This window comes from Tamandua tetradactyla, chromosome 17 (assembly GCF_023851605.1).
Source record: "Tamandua tetradactyla isolate mTamTet1 chromosome 17, mTamTet1.pri, whole genome shotgun sequence".
NCBI classification, from domain to species: Eukaryota; Metazoa; Chordata; class Mammalia; order Pilosa; family Myrmecophagidae; genus Tamandua; species Tamandua tetradactyla.
Window position 1 is genome coordinate 19,586,894 of NC_135343.1, and position 17,251 is coordinate 19,604,144.

The window sequence follows — 17,251 nt, forward strand, 5'->3', positions numbered from 1 at the left end:
ATCAGTGTGATCTGTGTGATTAATCGCCAGAGAATCGTGATCATTGATCCTTTGTTTGGGACTAATAAGAGTTAATTTATCAGCAGCAGAAAGAAATTAATAACCTTGCAGAAATACAATTTGTTTTGTAGGCCCTAATATGGGAGGTAAATCAACATATATTCGCCAAACTGGTGTGATAGTTCTCATGGCCCAGATTGGATGTTTTGTGCCGTGTGAGTTGGCAGAAGTGTCCATTGTGGACTGCATTTTGGCTCGGGTAGGCGCTGGTGACAGTCAGTTAAAAGGAGTCTCCACATTCATGGCTGAAATGTTGGAAACTGCTTCTATCCTCAGGTAAGGACGTGTCTCAGTCCTGTGGAAAGTGCATTTACAGATTCATCTTTAAAATACCTGAGACTTTTATGTAAACTAGATAATAATTTGCTACTCTTTGAACTTAATGTGCTTTGTATTATCTCAAAAAAAGTGATTGGTGGTAGTTATGAAAAGCTTCTTTGAATTTTTAAAAGTTGTGGCCAAATGCACACAAAAGACTGTCAAATTCATTAATTAAAGAAAAAAAGATTTTCCTCCTTATATTCAGCTAAGATGAAGAGGAATGCTAGTGACTGGTATTGGTAAGACTGTGGTTTACATGATGACCAACAGTGTATGTAAGTATCTGTGTCATCACATTCTTGTCCCATCTTCATTCATTATTCTTCTAAAATATTGGCTGATTTGCTTGGCAAGAAATGAATAATTGCTTCTTGGTTTGGAAATTCTTTGATTACTACTAGTGAACTTGGTTATTTATAAAATATTTGTTACTATTTGTTTCCTCTTCTATCAATTATTCATACCCATACCATTTTTTTGTTGATGTTTTGTTACTTCTTTTTGAGTTGGTCAAATTTTTCATACTTAAGGTAATTAATCTGTTGTATTAGTGGTGTGCCTTTCCCAATGTATTGTCTTAATTTTGTTTTTGACATAACCACATTTTATGTCATGGGAAAATGTCATATAATTGTATTTCAGGTCTGCAACCAAAGATTCTTTAATAATCATAGATGAATTGGGAAGAGGGACCTCTACTTACGACGGATTTGGATTAGCTTGGGCTATATCAGAGTACATTGCCACAAAGATTGGTGCTTTTTGCATGTTTGCAACCCATTTTCATGAGCTTACTGCTTTGGCCAGTCAGATACCAACTGTTAATAATCTACATGTCACAGCACTAACCACTGAAGATACCTTAACTATGCTTTATCAGGTGAAGAAAGGTGAGTATTGAGACCACAGATGCACTATAAATTCAGTGTGTGACAATGGAAAACTTAATTACCCTTGAAATCATCAGTAATTACCTTTTTTCTTTTGACACTGAATCATTGATGTTTTTACAAAACACATTTACCTATTAATTCATAGTCTTGGGGCAAGACATGGTATATTTTTGTTTCTGTCTCTCTCAGTGTTCACAGAGAGAGAATAATCTATACCCTTCAACATTACCCTGAAGGGATTTCTGCTGCCTCCCATGGCCTTATTTACTTATCAGATTAGCTACTAGGTGATAACAGTATGCTTTGAAATTCCAGGGTTCTATCTGTTATTCTTTAAAAAATATTTATTCTGATTCTCTGATTGTATATCTAAGTTTGTTTATATGCACAGTTCATTTAAACCCAGAAGTTCCAGAAACCCTGAAGTTGTTAGTAGTTATTACATATGGAATGACTTACCTTTTGGCATTCCATCCTTTTCAGAAAAGTTTGTCATTTGTGGTTCAGGCATCTTAGTCATGAAGTAGGGAAAAACTCCAAACACCACACAAGAAAGCACCGGAGCCTCTGAGAAGTGGACAAGCTTTTTATTGCCGGTAGGCTCAGAGGACTTAAGTCCAAAGTCTGAGTGCCAAACATCCTTTGTCTCCAGATTATATAGGCTAGCATGCGAGAAGTACAGAGGCAGAATTTGCAGGGCAGAGTTACCATGGGAATGGACAGGGAAAGTGCTATAAGCTCTGGTTCAGGGCAGATTTCCTTTATCTGGGTAGTCTTGCTATGCAGGCAAGCCTGGACATGACTAGACAGATGCAGTAGACGTTTTGATTTACTGTCTCTTCGCATGTTTTACACATTGAGTGTACACAAATTCATAAGATCATTTCAGTAAGTAAATACAGCAGTAATATTGAGGTCCCTCTTATGAAGTACCTTATTCCCCCCTTTTGATGACAGCATTCATCACATTTTATACCATAGATGTAGCACTGTTTTCCTTTGTGGGAACTAACTCATATTTATGATGGTTTGAGGGTTGCAGGCTACTGAGATGAAGTAGGTGAGAATCGGTTTTTCTGTCTAAGGCTTCTATAGTTTGACTTAGACTTTTTAGTAAATAAAGGAGGAGGAAGAGGAGGATAAGACATATACTAAGCAGCACTAAAACACTTCCAGTTAGAGTTTTGAACCCTCCAAAGGTTGAGAACCATCCCCCAACAGATTCTTGGGGTCCCAGCCTTTCCAGGTCTGAACTGGAACATGGGCTGGATTCTCAGGCGTTGATTTCCTGTATTACCCTTCCTTGGTCATCTAACTGCAGGCAACAGAAAGGTTGAACTTTCCACATACTCCACCTTCCTTTGCTAACAGGTACTTAAGAGCCAGTTGGTTATGATAGATGGTTGTTCTAAATTTGGTTTGTTGCTGTGTCAACAGATTTAAAGCATGGGCTGTTTCATTTGTGATTAGTTTGACCACTGCATGGAGCTGAATGATGTGGTTTAGTATGTAAATTGGGGACAAAAACAGCATCCTGCAACTTATATAAGAAAGGAGGAGTTACCTGGATATGGATAATGCCACTAAATTAAAGTCAAATTAGTTTTCCAGAAAGAATTGTAGGCAGCCTACTTTTAGGAGAGCTAATACAGCCAAATGAAAACCAAACACAGAGATGAGGATAAGGAAAGTCAAGCACAGATCCAGCAGGCTGGGGTGTCCATACGGCAATTCCTCAATTTTCAGCTGTGCATGATCAGTGAGCCCTGGAGTGACTGAAGCAAGGCTCAGAGTCCAACAATTTTCCTCAAGCTTCAGCCATGCATAGACCAGTCAGCTCCAGAGTGGCTGGGGCAGGGCAGGTGGTTTTTTTATGCAGGGTCAAAAGCAGCAGGTTTTCTGGGTTAGTTTGATAACTTCCAAGATGAGGTTGAACCGTTTCCAGGTTTCAACCAGGAGTGGTGGATCCAGGGGACAATCTTGGCAACTTTAACAGCTGTAGGGGTAGAAAGTAGGACCGTATAGGGTCCTAACCAGATAGGTGTTAATACCTGATTTTTCCAATCTTTCACCCAGGCTAATAATGATCCTGGGGTAAAGGAGTGCGCAGAGGGTGTTAATTGTAGTGGAAATCTTTCATTTACCCAGCTGTGCAGTTGAGACAGAGTGGAGCTTAGGCCCTGGAGTTGTTTTCTTAAAGTTAGTTCTCCAAATTGTGTAATATTTCCTTGGAGTTCTTTTATCAGTGGTGGAGGCCATCCGAACAAAACTTCAAAAGGGGAAAATCCAGTCCGTTTTGTGGGACTGCATCTTACTCTTAACAAGGCTATGGGGAGAACATCAGTCCATTTTAGATTTGGTTTCCTGGCAGAGTTTCTTCAGGTGTGATTTCAGGGTGTGGTTCATTCACTCCACTTTCCTGAACTCTGCGGCCTATCTGCTGTGTGGAGATTCCACTTTATGCGGAGGGTTTTTCTGAGATTTTGTATAATTTGGTCCACAAATGCCTGTCTATTGTCAGAGCCCAGGGAGCTCAGCAGGCTATACCATGGGATGATTTCTTTGCACAAGAACTGAATTACTTCCTGGGCCTTTTCTGAGGAAGTCGAAATGGCTTCCATTCACCCTGAGAAGATACAGACTCCTACTAGTAGAGGGTGGTATCCCCTTGCCCTGAGAAGCTCTGTGAAGTCTGCCTGGATGTTGTTGAATGGTATTTGTCCCAGGGGGATGGTGGTTCACTCCTTGATAGGGATTGTTTGAGCACAAGTTACACATTTAGTACAAACTACTTGGGTGAGTTGATGCAGCCAAGGAATGTAAAAGTACTGTTGAAGAAACTGCTCCAGAACTGTTTTACCATATAGTGACTATTTTTATGAACTTGCAAGACCACCCCTGAGGCAAGTGCTTCTGGGATTACTGATTGACCATTCTTGAATTTCCACCATCCATTCGGTAGGAGGATGCCACAGCCTTTAGAGCTTCAGCTGCTCTCTTGTTCGCCTCCCCAGGCAGGGGTGAATTTTCAGCTCCTTACGTAGCCTCATATAGGGGCTTAGTGACTGTGGTAAAGTTAAGGATCCAGATGTAGCAGAATCCTGTGGCCCCTAGAAATTTACAGACTTTTCGCAGGGATGTGGGTGTAGTATTTGCAGATGGCTTGGTTTTTTTTCCTTTTCAACTTCCATCACCTTGGACGATATGAAATCCTAGGAATTTTACTTGTCTTTGCAAATTTGGGCCTTTTTTCTAGAGATCTTGTAGCCTTTTTGATTTAGGTGGGCCAGGAGTGCCCTTGTACCTTTTAGACAGTCTTGTGAGGCTGTGTACTGGCTAAGAGTATCATCCACATATTGGAGCAAGCGTTATTATTTTTATTTCTTCTTCTGGAGTGATGCAAATGTTCTAAGAAATGATCATGGCAATGAATATACAACTATGTGATGATATTGTGCGCCATTGATTGCACACCAAGTATGGTATGTCCATATGTTAAGAATGTTTGTGTTTGTATGTTGTTTGGTTTTATCAACAAAAATTTTTTTTTTAAAAAGGGCTATTATACTGTTTGTTGTGAAATTTTTGCAAGTTCTTCCCTAGGATTTGGCTCAATATAGTGGGAGAATCTTTGAACCCTTGAGGCAGGTACATCCAGGTGAATTGTTTTCTTCCAGTGTGCGGATGTTCCCATTCAAAGGCAAAAATGGGTTGGCTAACCAGTGCCAGACAAACGCAGAAGAAAGCGTCCTTTGGGTCAAGGCAGGAGAAAAATGATGCTGTTGCAGAAATTAAGGTCAAGAGGGTATATGGGTTTGGCATTATGGGATGTAAGGTAATAGTTCCTTTGTTGATGGCCCTCAAGTCTTGAATGGGTGGTAATTGTTGGTGCCGGGTTTTCATATTGGTAGCAGAGGAGTGTTCCATGGGTGCCTGAATTCCCACCTGGGCTTCTCGGGTGACTGGATATTGTTTAAGATGCACAGGGGCAAATCCCAGGTGGAGTTCCATGAGGACCAGAGGCGCATTCGTTGCTAGCCCTGATGAATTGTTTTCTGCCCAAACAGAGGAATCAACTCCTTGCACCTGTGGATGGTCAGGCTGATTTCGATCTTTGGCAAGAAAAAGCCGCCACTCTTCCATCTGGTGGGCTGTCAGGGTCACCGTGATCCTTTTTTCTGGATCCTTTAGCATCAGGAGACATTCCCCTTCTGCACTGAAGTTTATTTGAGCCTGAGGCTTTGTCAGGTGATCTCGGCCCAGTAGGGGTACCGAGCAGTCAGGAAGGTAAAGAAATTGATGGGAAACTTCACGGGATCCCAGCAAACACTTACGGCTGTTAAGAAGGGATGTTGAGCCAAGACACCAGTAGCTCTAATAATGCTGATTTGCCTTTCAGTTTTGGGCTGAATTTGTTGCATGACAACAGAATGTTTTGCATCTGTGTCTGCCATAAAGTCCATCTTTTGGCCCCCTATCGTCATCATGAGCATGGTCTCCCCAGGGCCAAGTGTGAAGGGGCCTGGTTTGTCTCAGTCTGAGTTGTCTTCAAGGGCTGCTAGACCTACGAAATCAGTGGCACCAGGTTCTCCGTGGCTAATGGGATGTTTGTCACCCCTTTCTTGTCTTTTGTTGGGGCATTCTGCTTTCCAGTGTGCTTTTTCCTTACAGTAAGTACACCAGTTCCTTCCCAGTGGAGCTGCTTTCCTACTTTATTTGGGCAGCTCCCAGTAAGCGGATGTTTTATTTCGGATGTTTTATTTCCTGGCCCTGGTTGCTTGAAGGTTCCGGGTTTTGAGAATGGGGGCTTTCTAGTGCCCTGGGTGAGTGCCGCAGCAGGTAGTCTGCTTTTTTCTTTAGTTGGCGGTCTAATTCTCTCCATGCCTCACTCAGTTCATGTAGACTTTGGTAGCCACCTTCAGGAGCTGGGGTATATTCATTCTCGAAAACCCTTCTAATTTTGCAGCTTTCTCTGGATGTTGGGTTGGGCTTGCCCAACAAATGCACAGTTAACAAGTTTTTGGTTTTCTGGCTCCTCAGGGTCAAAAGAAGTGTACAGTCTAAAGGCTTCACAGAGGCGCTCGTGGAACTGGCTAGGGACTTCATCTGTATGACTTCAGTGGATTTTGACATTGATTGCCTTTTTTGGCTCCCTTTTTCATGCCTTGAATAAGCGCAGTTTGGTAGAGGTTTAAATTATTTTTGCCAGTTACAGTGCTTGGGTCCCACTGTGGGTTGACATCTGGGAAGTAATTTTGAGTATATTGGGATGCGTTCATTGTCCCTACAGGAGCATTTTCTTTCAACCACTTCAGGGCGGCTTGTGAAATCTGTCTCCACTTTTCTGTGTTGAAGAAGGTGATGCAGAGCTGGCGGAATCGTGCCATGTTGGCCAATGGGTTTGTATAATTGACTAGAGTAAGTCAATCATAGCTTGTAAGGCTTCTCAGTTTGTAAGCTTCACTCCATAGTCTCCAGTAAACCCTTTTTTATAATTCTTAAGAAGGCAGGCTAAGGGGGTTTTGCTTTCGGTACCATAGTGATTGATCCTCCTGGGGCACCAGACAACAAAAGAATAAAATAAACCAAAGACTGTTTGTCTGTCTCTGACGGCTTCCCTCGCAGGGGAATTTAGGGTCCTCTTGGCATGAGGTGAATTGGTATAAAACCCCAACCTGGACTGTCTTGTTGAGAGGGCCGCCTTAGGAGCTGTATGAGGACACACAGAACTGCAGATCAGGACACGCAATTCACTTTGTAGGTGACACAGCACTGAAGCCTCAGAACAGAGCCACGTTTCATTCACACATTCACATACCAGGCACTCAACAACATGACGAGTTATGTTGCCTCCCAAAACCAGAGTGTATCTAACTACCAGGAGTTTCTTTTTTGGCTTTTCCTCTGTCCGAAGGGTACATGGCCTGGTTTAGGAGGTGATCAGTCTCCTCTTCTGCCTAAAAAGGCGCAAGACCTGTCAGTCCCTATACCTGCTTGAACAGCCTTTCTTACCAGTCTGACGTGCAGAGCTCTAGTTCAGTTCTCAGGGCTGCTGAGGTCCCTCCCGAGTCTGGGGAAGCCCGTGTCCCATTCCAATCAGTTGATCATGAACTGGAAGAAGAGGTTCCAGGGACTCCCAGGGATGATCAAGATCAGTCTGCGGCTCGAGCCTCCCTGGAGACAGGGAGGGATCACAAGGGTGTCTCTTCCTTGGGGTGCGGAGTTTCCCAGCCAATGCACCAGAAATGAAGTAGGGAAAAAGTCTGAACACTGCACAAGAAAGCACTGGAGCCTCTGAGAAGTGGACAAGCTTTTTATTGCCGGCAAACTAAGAGGACTTATGTCCAAAGTCTGAGTGCCAAATATCCTTTGTCTCCAGATTATATAGTCTAGCAAGTGGGGAGTACAGAGACAGAACTTGCAGGCGGAAATTTCCATGGGAACAGACAGGGACAATGCTATGAGCTAAGAGAAATCTGTCAGGGCTGAATTCTCTTACTTGCACAGTGGACAGTTCGTCTTGCTATGCAGGCAGGCCTGGACATGATTAGGCAGATGCAGCAGACATTTTGTTTCACTCTCTCTTCCAGAAAGCATGTTCTTACATATTCTTAAGAGTGCACAAATGCATAAAATTGTTTCAGTAAGGAAATACGGCAGCAGTAATACTGAGGTCCCTCTTACGAACTGCCTCAGTCAGATTACTGATGTAATGAGAGTACACAGTATAAGATTTTTATTGCCTAAACATTTCACCAAGCATCAGAATAATTTTTCAGATGACTTAACTGGTTTCCCAGGAAGACTTTTTTCTGCATCAGTTATTTATACACAAATGAGATATTCTTGCTTCTTTTATACTTTAATTATGCTCTTGTGAGACTCCTTTAGAGTTACTGTCTTCACATTATTGATATAAAATATACTTTATTTGTATTTGTCATTTAGCATGAAATTGTGGGGTTTTTGCTTTTAAATCATTGTCTGTGTTTTGTGTGTTATAGAAACAGGTTCAAAATATAAACAAAATAGATGAAGTATAGATATGGAATAAGTTCATCCTTCACTGTTGGTGTTTATCAAATATTTGCTTCTGCTTTAATTTTGTTTCTCTTAGTTGCACAAAGTATCCAGTTCCAGCAGATATGGTATATCTACCTAAGTTACAATTTTTTTTACAGTTGATATATAATTGAGACAAAAATGGAAGTTCTGTAATAACTCAGCTATTATCTTTTTTTGTTATTTTTTATTAGAAAAATTGTGGCTTTACAGAACCATCATGCATAAAATACGGGATTCCCGTATATCACATCACCACCAATACACTTGCATTGGTATGGAAAATTAGTCGTTATTGATGATAACTATTTTTTTTAATTTAATTTATTATTTTTGTATTTTTTAACAGTAGTTACATTTGTTATAATCGATGAAAGAATATTAAAATAGTGCTATAACTATTGTCCATAGTTTATGTAGCTGTATTTTTTCCCATATTCCCAACCTATTATTTTTTTTCCCAACCCATTATTATTATTTATATTTGTCTTTATTTTATGACCCATCTACCCATGCACTGGATAAAGAGAGTATCAGTCACAAGGTTTTTATAATTACATGGTCACATGATAAAAGCTATATAGTTGTGCAGCTGATACCCAACAAAGGCTGTGAATTCTTCTGCCTGATGTGCTCAATAGCCAAATCCTGAGACGGGGTTTCAAGGAGAGAAAGAGTTTATTAGTACACGTGTAGCAGGAGTGCAGACAGCCTAAAAGCCCACAGTCTGTCTTCCCAAACAAAGGGAACTCGGGGTTTTTAAGAGTTCTAGCAAGGGAAGATGAGGCCATTTCAGATAGTAAATTCTAAGCAGACAAGAAAATAGTGTTAATAGTGAGTTCAAAGGTAAAAAGAAAACACTGTTAACATAAGGTAAGTTGAAAGGAGCTATCTGTCCTTCAGTGGTAAAGGCTAGTGGAGCAAGAAAGAAAACATTGTTACCATAGATTAGCATAAGAAAGCTGAGGTAGCTATCTTTCTATGGCCAGAGCCCAGTGGATAAAATTTACAAACAAATGTATGGAACTGAGGCTAGTTGATGACTGATTTCCTTAGCATTGAGGCCTAGAAGAGAAAGACCTGATAAGGGGTCTTATAGTTCTGATAGCCATTTGGGCACCAGGTAAAAAAAGATAAGGGCTTTTTACAACCCCTCCAGATGTCCAGAACAGTTTAATTACACTTTAGGGCTTCCCAGTGCTTCTCTTTGTCTTTTCTAAAATCCCAAAAGCAAAAGGAATATTTATATAATGATTCAGTAATTAAAATCATCCAGTAAATCCTAATTTCTAGGTTACAGCATCATTATCAAAGATCAAGGCTATTAGATTACAGTTCAGCAATTTCAGGTATTTCCTTTTAGCTGTTCTGATACATTAGAAACCAAAAAAAACATTTCTATAATGAGTTAGTTGTCATAACCATTTGTTAAATCCTCATTTCTCTGTTGTACCTCTTCCCTCTCATTTGATTATTCTCTAAATCTTCAGGGCAAAGAACATTCTAGCTTCTTTGTCCTGGAAAGGGATGTCAGCCTTATCGGATAGAGGAATAAAACTGGCTGATGTTCTCTGATAACTATCATTTTTATTAAAAGCTTTGGAAAAGTTTCTTGTCGTTTGGTTTTTTGTTTTTTTTTTTTATAAAATAAAGTATGAAGATAAACTACCTAGTCTATAAATTGATCAGTGTTTTGAGTTAAAAATTCTGTTGTCATTTGTAGAATTCAAGATCAGATTTAGATTATGGAAGAATGGCAAACCATTTTTCCAGGAAAAGTATTGTAAATACATAGATATATTTCCTGAGTCATAATCTCTAGAAAATGAGTTAGTTAATCCAGAGGTAGATCATTCATTACTAATCAGTATATTTTAACTTCAGTGATAATCTTGACATTTTTACATTTATCCCTTTTTTTCTTGGTAATTTCTTTCTTCATATTGATATATTTAGGCATTCGAAGATTATCTACTAAGCTTTTTCTCTGCTATTTTTATTTTTTCCTACTGCAGTTGTCACAGTTAAAATACAGCACTGTGTTCTAAGACGTAACTTTCTTGGGAGGAGGTTTAATTAAATTAGTATATCTAAATTACTCTGAATGTTTTGGCTAGTATATTTTAAGTGATACTAAATTAAGTTTTCTAATGACAGGGTAAAGGTAAAGAGGATTAATTCCATTTATGTAAAGTGTTGTCTCTTTCCACTCTGTCTCCTTCTATCTTCTACATTTCTTCTAGGTATCTGTGATCAGAGTTTTGGAATTCATGTTGCGGAGCTTGCTAACTTCCCTAGGCATGTGATAGAGTGTGCTAAGCAAAAAGCCCTAGAACTAGAGGAGTTTCAGAATCTTGGAAAATCTCAAGAATATGATGAAGCAGAACCAATAGCAAAGAGATGCTATCTGGAAAGAGAGGTTTGTTAGCTTGTTTTTATAGTTATTTAATCTCTATATGTCACATAAACCAGGCCACCAAGTGGTGTCATCTTTTTTTTTCCTATATGATTCTTGTGTTTAATTTTTGATCAGTCCTTATTGGCTTTCACTTAAATTTCTTTGCATGACAAAGAATCCGTCTCTTATCATTTTGATTTCTGTAGTACATACACCTGCCATGATCGAAAGAGCATTCCAAGTACCAGATTTTAAAAGTATGGGGAAAGGAATATTAATATAGGTGTAAATAAGTATTTCTAAGGACCTGTAGATGTCCAAGGACGTGTTTGGTTACTTGATAAATGAATAAATGAAGTCCAGCTAATTTTGTTACTCTTTAGTCAAAACTATGCTTGAATTTTAATGGAGAATTTCTTCCTTATTACTTGAATACCTACATAACTTTCAGCTCTAAGGTACTTATTGTTATTTCCCTTGTGTGAAAAACAGGCTTATTGGTTTACCTTCAGCTGCACATAGTACTTCCTATTTGCCAGTCACTGGATTCTAAGTACTTGACACATACTAACTTTCTAATTCTCACAATAGCTTGGGGCTGGTTATATTATTGTCCCCATATTATGGTAAGGAAATGTAAGTCATAGAGGTTAAAGAATCTTGTTTTCCTGTGGTCACTTAGCAGGTAATAACTATGCTGTTTACAATGGTAGTAACTGGGAAGAAATATCCTATGTGTGTATGAGGGGGGGAGTAAATTTTCAATGACTGTTTATGCCTTAGAGTATTCTTTGTATAACTTGAGTTCTTTTTTCCCCAGATGGAATAATTTTATGTATCAGAAATTATAAAAGCCCCTTTGTCATTAACTGAAAATGTATTTATAAAAGTCCTTTTTATGATTTGCTCTGAAGAAATACGGTCAACCAAGACTTTTGTTGTATATTCTAGAATCTTCTTTAAATATTGGGTGGTATGTTTAGACTGAAATTTAATGCAACAATTTATTATTATCTAATTTGACTTTGAGAAGAGATATTTTAAAGACTAATGAAACATTCACATGTTTTTCAGCAAGGAGAAAAAATTATTCAGGAATTTCTATCTGAGGTGAAGCAAGTGGCCTGTACTGAAATGTCAGAAGAAAACATCACAGAGAAGTTAAAACAGCTGAAAGCTGAGATGATAGCAAAGAATAATAGTTTTGTCAATGAGATCATCTCACGAATAAAGGTTACAGTGTGAGAAAATCCCACCGATGGAATGAAGATAATACTGATAAACTTGTCTGATACTTTGTATGGTCTTATACTTTGTCCTTTTTCCATAGTATTATCGGTTTATGTCCATGGGATATCAACTTAATGACAAATTTAGTAACAATACTTTGCTCTAAGTACATTTTCAGGGATGTTTATTTTGAAAAGCAAGAGCTGTGACTGAGGGAATAGGTTGAATTTTATAAATAAAATCATGTAGTTTGTAGAATTGAAATGCATTCTATTTGTTTATAATATGACTTATTACATATTACTGTGTTAATTATAGAAGATCATAAAATAAATAATTACGTTGGCCTTTTCAATTGCCATTAGATGTTGGATATTCTATTCCAGTATCTAACCAGCCTAAGTATGAACTTTTATTCCTCCATGGTAAGGAAGAAACACACAGCCCAGAGACCTTGTAAAAACAACAACAAAAAGGATCTTATTACATAGTCTTTGGTGATTCTCCAGTACCTGTCTATTGGCAGGAACCAGTGGGCTGCATACACATTAGCCAAGAAACCTGTTAAAAGTCTGGGGTGCTAGTGTTTATTCTGTGCTCTGTCCGCCATCCTCCTACTCCTGATCAGTTTTTTAAAAACCCTGCACATTGGGACCCTGATATAGTTTACTTCTCTTATTTTAACATGAAAGAGATACATAGATTAAGAGTCAGTGACTTTCCCTGTAAAACAAGGGGTAAAAAATGTTATTCTTTGTGACGTCATGTGAGGAAACTTTTTTTTTTTTAAGTCACAAAAAACACCGTGAAGATTGACATACTTAGTTATATCGAAATTAACTTTTTCAGTTCATTAAAAGGCAGCACAGGGCGGGCCACAGTGGCTTAGCAGGCAGAGTACTCGCCTGCCATGCTGGAGACCCAGGTTTGATTCCCAGTGCCTGACCGAGGGTGTTGGGTGGGGGGAGACAGTACAAGGTGAAAAGACAGGAATCCCTGTAGGAGACTGTTTTTACCACATAAGATATCAAAGGATTTATATCCAGAATATACAAAGAGCCCCTATAAAATCACTGAAGGGCCCATCACCCCAGGAGGAAATCTAAATGGCCTACAAATGTGAAAGTGTTCATTTATCAATCAGAAAAGCAAAAATGAAAACTTTATTGGACTACCTCTGCACCCCCACCAGACTGACAAATATGTGGGGTATGACAGTGCCGACAACTGGCAAGTATGTAGAGGAACATTGCAGGTGAGAGTACAACCCCCTTTGGAAAATAGATTATTTGGTGACATTGAAAATAGTCATACCATCTGACCCAGTAGTTCTACTTCCAGGTGCTTGCTGTAGAGAAGCTTATGCACATTGTGCTATGGCGCGTGTGGAAGAATATTCATAACAGCTGAAAGTGGCCATGAAAATTAACCATGGCTACACAGAATGACATAGATGGAGTCTTAAAAGCAAAGAAGTAAAAGTCAATAAAGATGCCTTTTTTCTCATTCATATAAAGAGCAACAATAGGTGTCATGGTTAGGGACAGGTGTCAACTTGGCCAAGTTGTGGTACCTGTTCATCTGATTGGGCAAGCGCTGGCCTGTCGCTGGCCTGTCTGTTGACATTTCATAGGATTAGGTCATGATCTCGTCAGCTACATCCACAGCTGATTCCATTTGTAATCGGCCAAAGGGGAGTGTCTTCTGCAATTAGTGATGCTAAATCCAATCATGGGAAGCCTTTTAAGGAGGACTCAGAGGAGACAGGTCCCATTCCTGCTTTGGCTGGTGAGCCTCTCCTGTGGAGTTCGTCCAGGCCATCCATTGGAGTCATCGGCTTCACAGCCTGCCCTGTGGATTTTGGACTCTGCGTTCCTACGGTCACGTGAGACACTTTCATAAATTTTATATTTGCAAGTGTTCCCTGTTGGTTCTGTTTCTCTAGAGAACCCTAACTAATACAATAGGTAAAGTTATTTTTTAGGGCTGCATTCATAGGAGATGAAGTTAGGAGAACAAAATGATTATGTAATGAGTGATTGCCTCTATCTAAGTGTATAAGGAGTTGGTGGGGGCAGGGCACATCAGGTAATATGTATTTTGTTTTTTTTAACCTGATGTTGGTTATGCTGGTGCTTGCTTTTTATAACTTGTTAAATTATGCAATTATGTACTTTAAGTTTGGTATGAGAACAAATTGTAATTTAAGACCATGAATTCTTTAACATACTCATCTTAATTTACCGTGTTGATTTTTTTCATCATAGGTAACTGATTGAAGTACATCAGTTGTTCTTTTCTGGATGTCAAAACCTTGGGAAGAGGGCAAACTTACAGATCAACACAAAGGAAGCTTTAAATGCAGGAAGTTGTATTGGTTTACAAAATCATTTATAAATGGAAAACTTTTTTTGTATGTAGTGAAGAACAATCCTAAAATTCCAATGAAAAGTTTCATCCCCTGGTTAGCTGTGAAGATAGCAGTGTCTTTAGATTGCTGCACAAAAGCATGGTTGGAATGGGAGTTGGCCTGTGCTTTTAGTTGTTAGCCTCCAGGAAATGGGGAGTGGGGTGGTGCTGAGTTCAAGAAAACATGGAAGTCAGTCACACACCAATAAATCAGGCTGCTTTCGTTTCTTTAAGAAAGACTTGGTGTTTAGTTGTAAGACATTTTTGAAATTGAAAAAGACATACTAATCTGCTTAAGGTGTTTCAGACATAAGCTCTGCTAATTACATGAATATGTAAATGAAGCAGGCCTTCAGTTAGAGTCTCCATCCTCTTGGAATGGTTGATGTAAAGCAAAAGATGAACAAATTTCTGACCTGTCAAAGTCAGTTTCATTTAATAACTTTAATATAAAATTTTAATATAATGTGGTTTGTTTTTTTCTTTCCCACTAAGAATATAATTAAGTAAATCAAAGCCCAATATAAAGATTATCCAGGATTTAGAACTCATCCATAGTTACATGAAATCTGTTGGCCATATAAACATATTTCCAAGAAAGTGAATGATTTTTGTTACAAAAAAGAACACTATAAATCCATAAAAGATGTGATTCTTTTTGCAATTTTTTACCCTTAAAATGTTATTTGGATAAAAGTAACAAAACAGCGAATAGAGGAGTGTGTTAGGGTAATGTATATTTGAAGAACAATTTTTTCCCTTTTAAGATCTCACTGTTCCACATTCTAAGCACATCCTGTTAGACTTCTTAAGTATTAAATGCCTCTTCTATCCTTGGCCTTTCTGCATTTAGCTTCTTGGGGACATTTTTACCCACAGCATATGGTATGAGCTGCTGACTCAGTATTGAGTGGCTCTTTAAGACTGTTAAATTCTGTTATTAAAATGGTATGCAGAATAGTCAGAAGGGAAAAACAGTTTCTGATCTGAAATAAAATAAGCAATGCAGATTAGGTTATGGGGAAAAACAAAGAAGTAAGGAAAGGAAATCTCTATTATTGCTTTCCTAGACTCAGTGTGTTCAGGTTAGGGAAGTAGGATGTGGAAGACAATGAAAGGAATAAGATGAAAATGCCCAGAATGAATACATGTTTTTAGACTAAAATTGGAAGTGGAGTCCAGCATAAAATAATAACTTTCTCCTTAATATTCTCTCTTCTCCATACCTATGACACTTTCCTTAATAGAGCTACTGCTTTCTGTTTTGCTTGAGTTAGATTTTACTGTTATAGCCAATTTCTAAGTATGTGTGAACAATCATACAATGCTGGTATATTGCAGAGGAAGTACTCTCTTGTCAACCACATCTCATTACTGATAATAGTGCTTCCTGTTCTCTCTGATGGGAAGCCCTTTCCTTGAATTTGCCACAGCAGTTTTTCTCACCACCTGGAAGAACAGCATTTCGTGGTGTCAGGAAACATTTTGAACATGATCCAAATTCAGTGTATATTAGCATGTTTTTGCCTTGGCGTGTGGTTTGTCCAAATAGGTGGCCACCACATCTCTCATCCAGCCATGTGTGAAATACAGCAGTGGCATGAGCAATACTGTTATGGTAGGATGTTCAGCTGCCTTGATTCCTGGCTACCCTGATCTTATTTATAGACTTTGTGAATAGAAGACCACATTGTTACTGCCTTTGCTTCACCTTAAAAAGGTAAAGAGAAATTAGAAACTTTTTTGAATAGTTAAATTTAGGAGGGAGAAAAGATCAGTGGACAGTTTATAAGTTCTAACAAAACAATGGCAGTGAATTCCTTGATAACTCAGATTTAAACAGTAAGCCATAGCAGTTGATATGTATTATATATTGCTTTTGTGTTTATTTCCTGCAATTTTATTGATGCTTATTACTTATGAGAAGTCAATTTTTATGAATATTCTTGAATTGAAATACCTTACAACCAGAATAAGTATAAGTTAATCTTAAGATGATGAAACTTCGGTCTCTGTCCTGTAATTTTAATATTTGTCCATCCTATTTTTTCTTCACATAATGATTAAAGCAATAGTTATTATCAGTTCAAATGTGATATTTTATTGCTAAACACTGACTTAGCCAAATCAATCATGAATATGATTTTCTGCATTGAATCCTTAGTACTACATTGTGGATTAACAGTTTAACAACATAATACTTTGTGGGTATCTGCAAAGTTCAAGGTACTATGCTGGGCATCTCAAAAGGCAATCCTAAAAGGTAGGTACTTTTATTAGCTACATTTTACAGATGTAAAAGGTATGGCTACCTGTCCAGGTCACATTGCTTGAGCATGAACCTGGGCAGCCAATCTCCAATATCCACACTTTTTTCTTTTTCTTTTTCCGCCACTTAGAAGCTTAAAATGTAGCTAGAGATCTGAGCTGTACATATGTGATAAATTTAATCTTTCTAAACATGTGGTGGTGGTGTAGGCAATGGAGCAGGAGTTAAGGAAAATAGATGCAGGTGTGATGCTAATATAAGGGAATATTTCCATTTCTGCTGTGGATGCTGGCAATCCTGTGAAAGGTTTCTCTTTTGGCTACCACTCACACAGCAAGAGGCATCCAATCACCTGGGCCCCTGCTGCCCACCTGGTTCACACCTGCTAGCCTCTCCAGGGGCTGCTTAACTGAGAGGTGACTGACACCAGAAAGGGAGATGGCCAGCTGGAAACCTGGAAAATGTGACATTAGGATGAAATGTTAACAGCAGTGTTGATGTTATCTAGTGGGACAAGATTCTGAAGGTGATAACACCCCAAAATCTCGTGATTATTTGGAGAATGTATATGCTCTGTCATGAGCCGTGAATGTCTTATGCAGTCCAGAG

General features: G+C 38.7%; 1 protein-coding gene across 1 annotated transcript in view; it reads left to right on the forward strand.

Moving 5' to 3' along the window:
• MSH2 (mutS homolog 2) overlaps positions 1-16,440 on the forward strand; it is a 146,880-nt gene extending 130,440 nt beyond the window's left edge. The window contains exons 13-17 of the mRNA XM_077134163.1: positions 132-336; positions 1,024-1,271; positions 10,580-10,755; positions 11,809-13,492; positions 13,932-16,440. Of these exons, the coding sequence (XP_076990278.1) occupies positions 132-336; positions 1,024-1,271; positions 10,580-10,755; positions 11,809-11,979 (800 nt within the window). The 3' untranslated portion in view covers positions 11,980-13,492; positions 13,932-16,440. The remainder of the gene's footprint in view (positions 1-131; positions 337-1,023; positions 1,272-10,579; positions 10,756-11,808; positions 13,493-13,931) is intronic.
• The last annotated feature ends 811 nt before the right edge of the window (positions 16,441-17,251 follow it).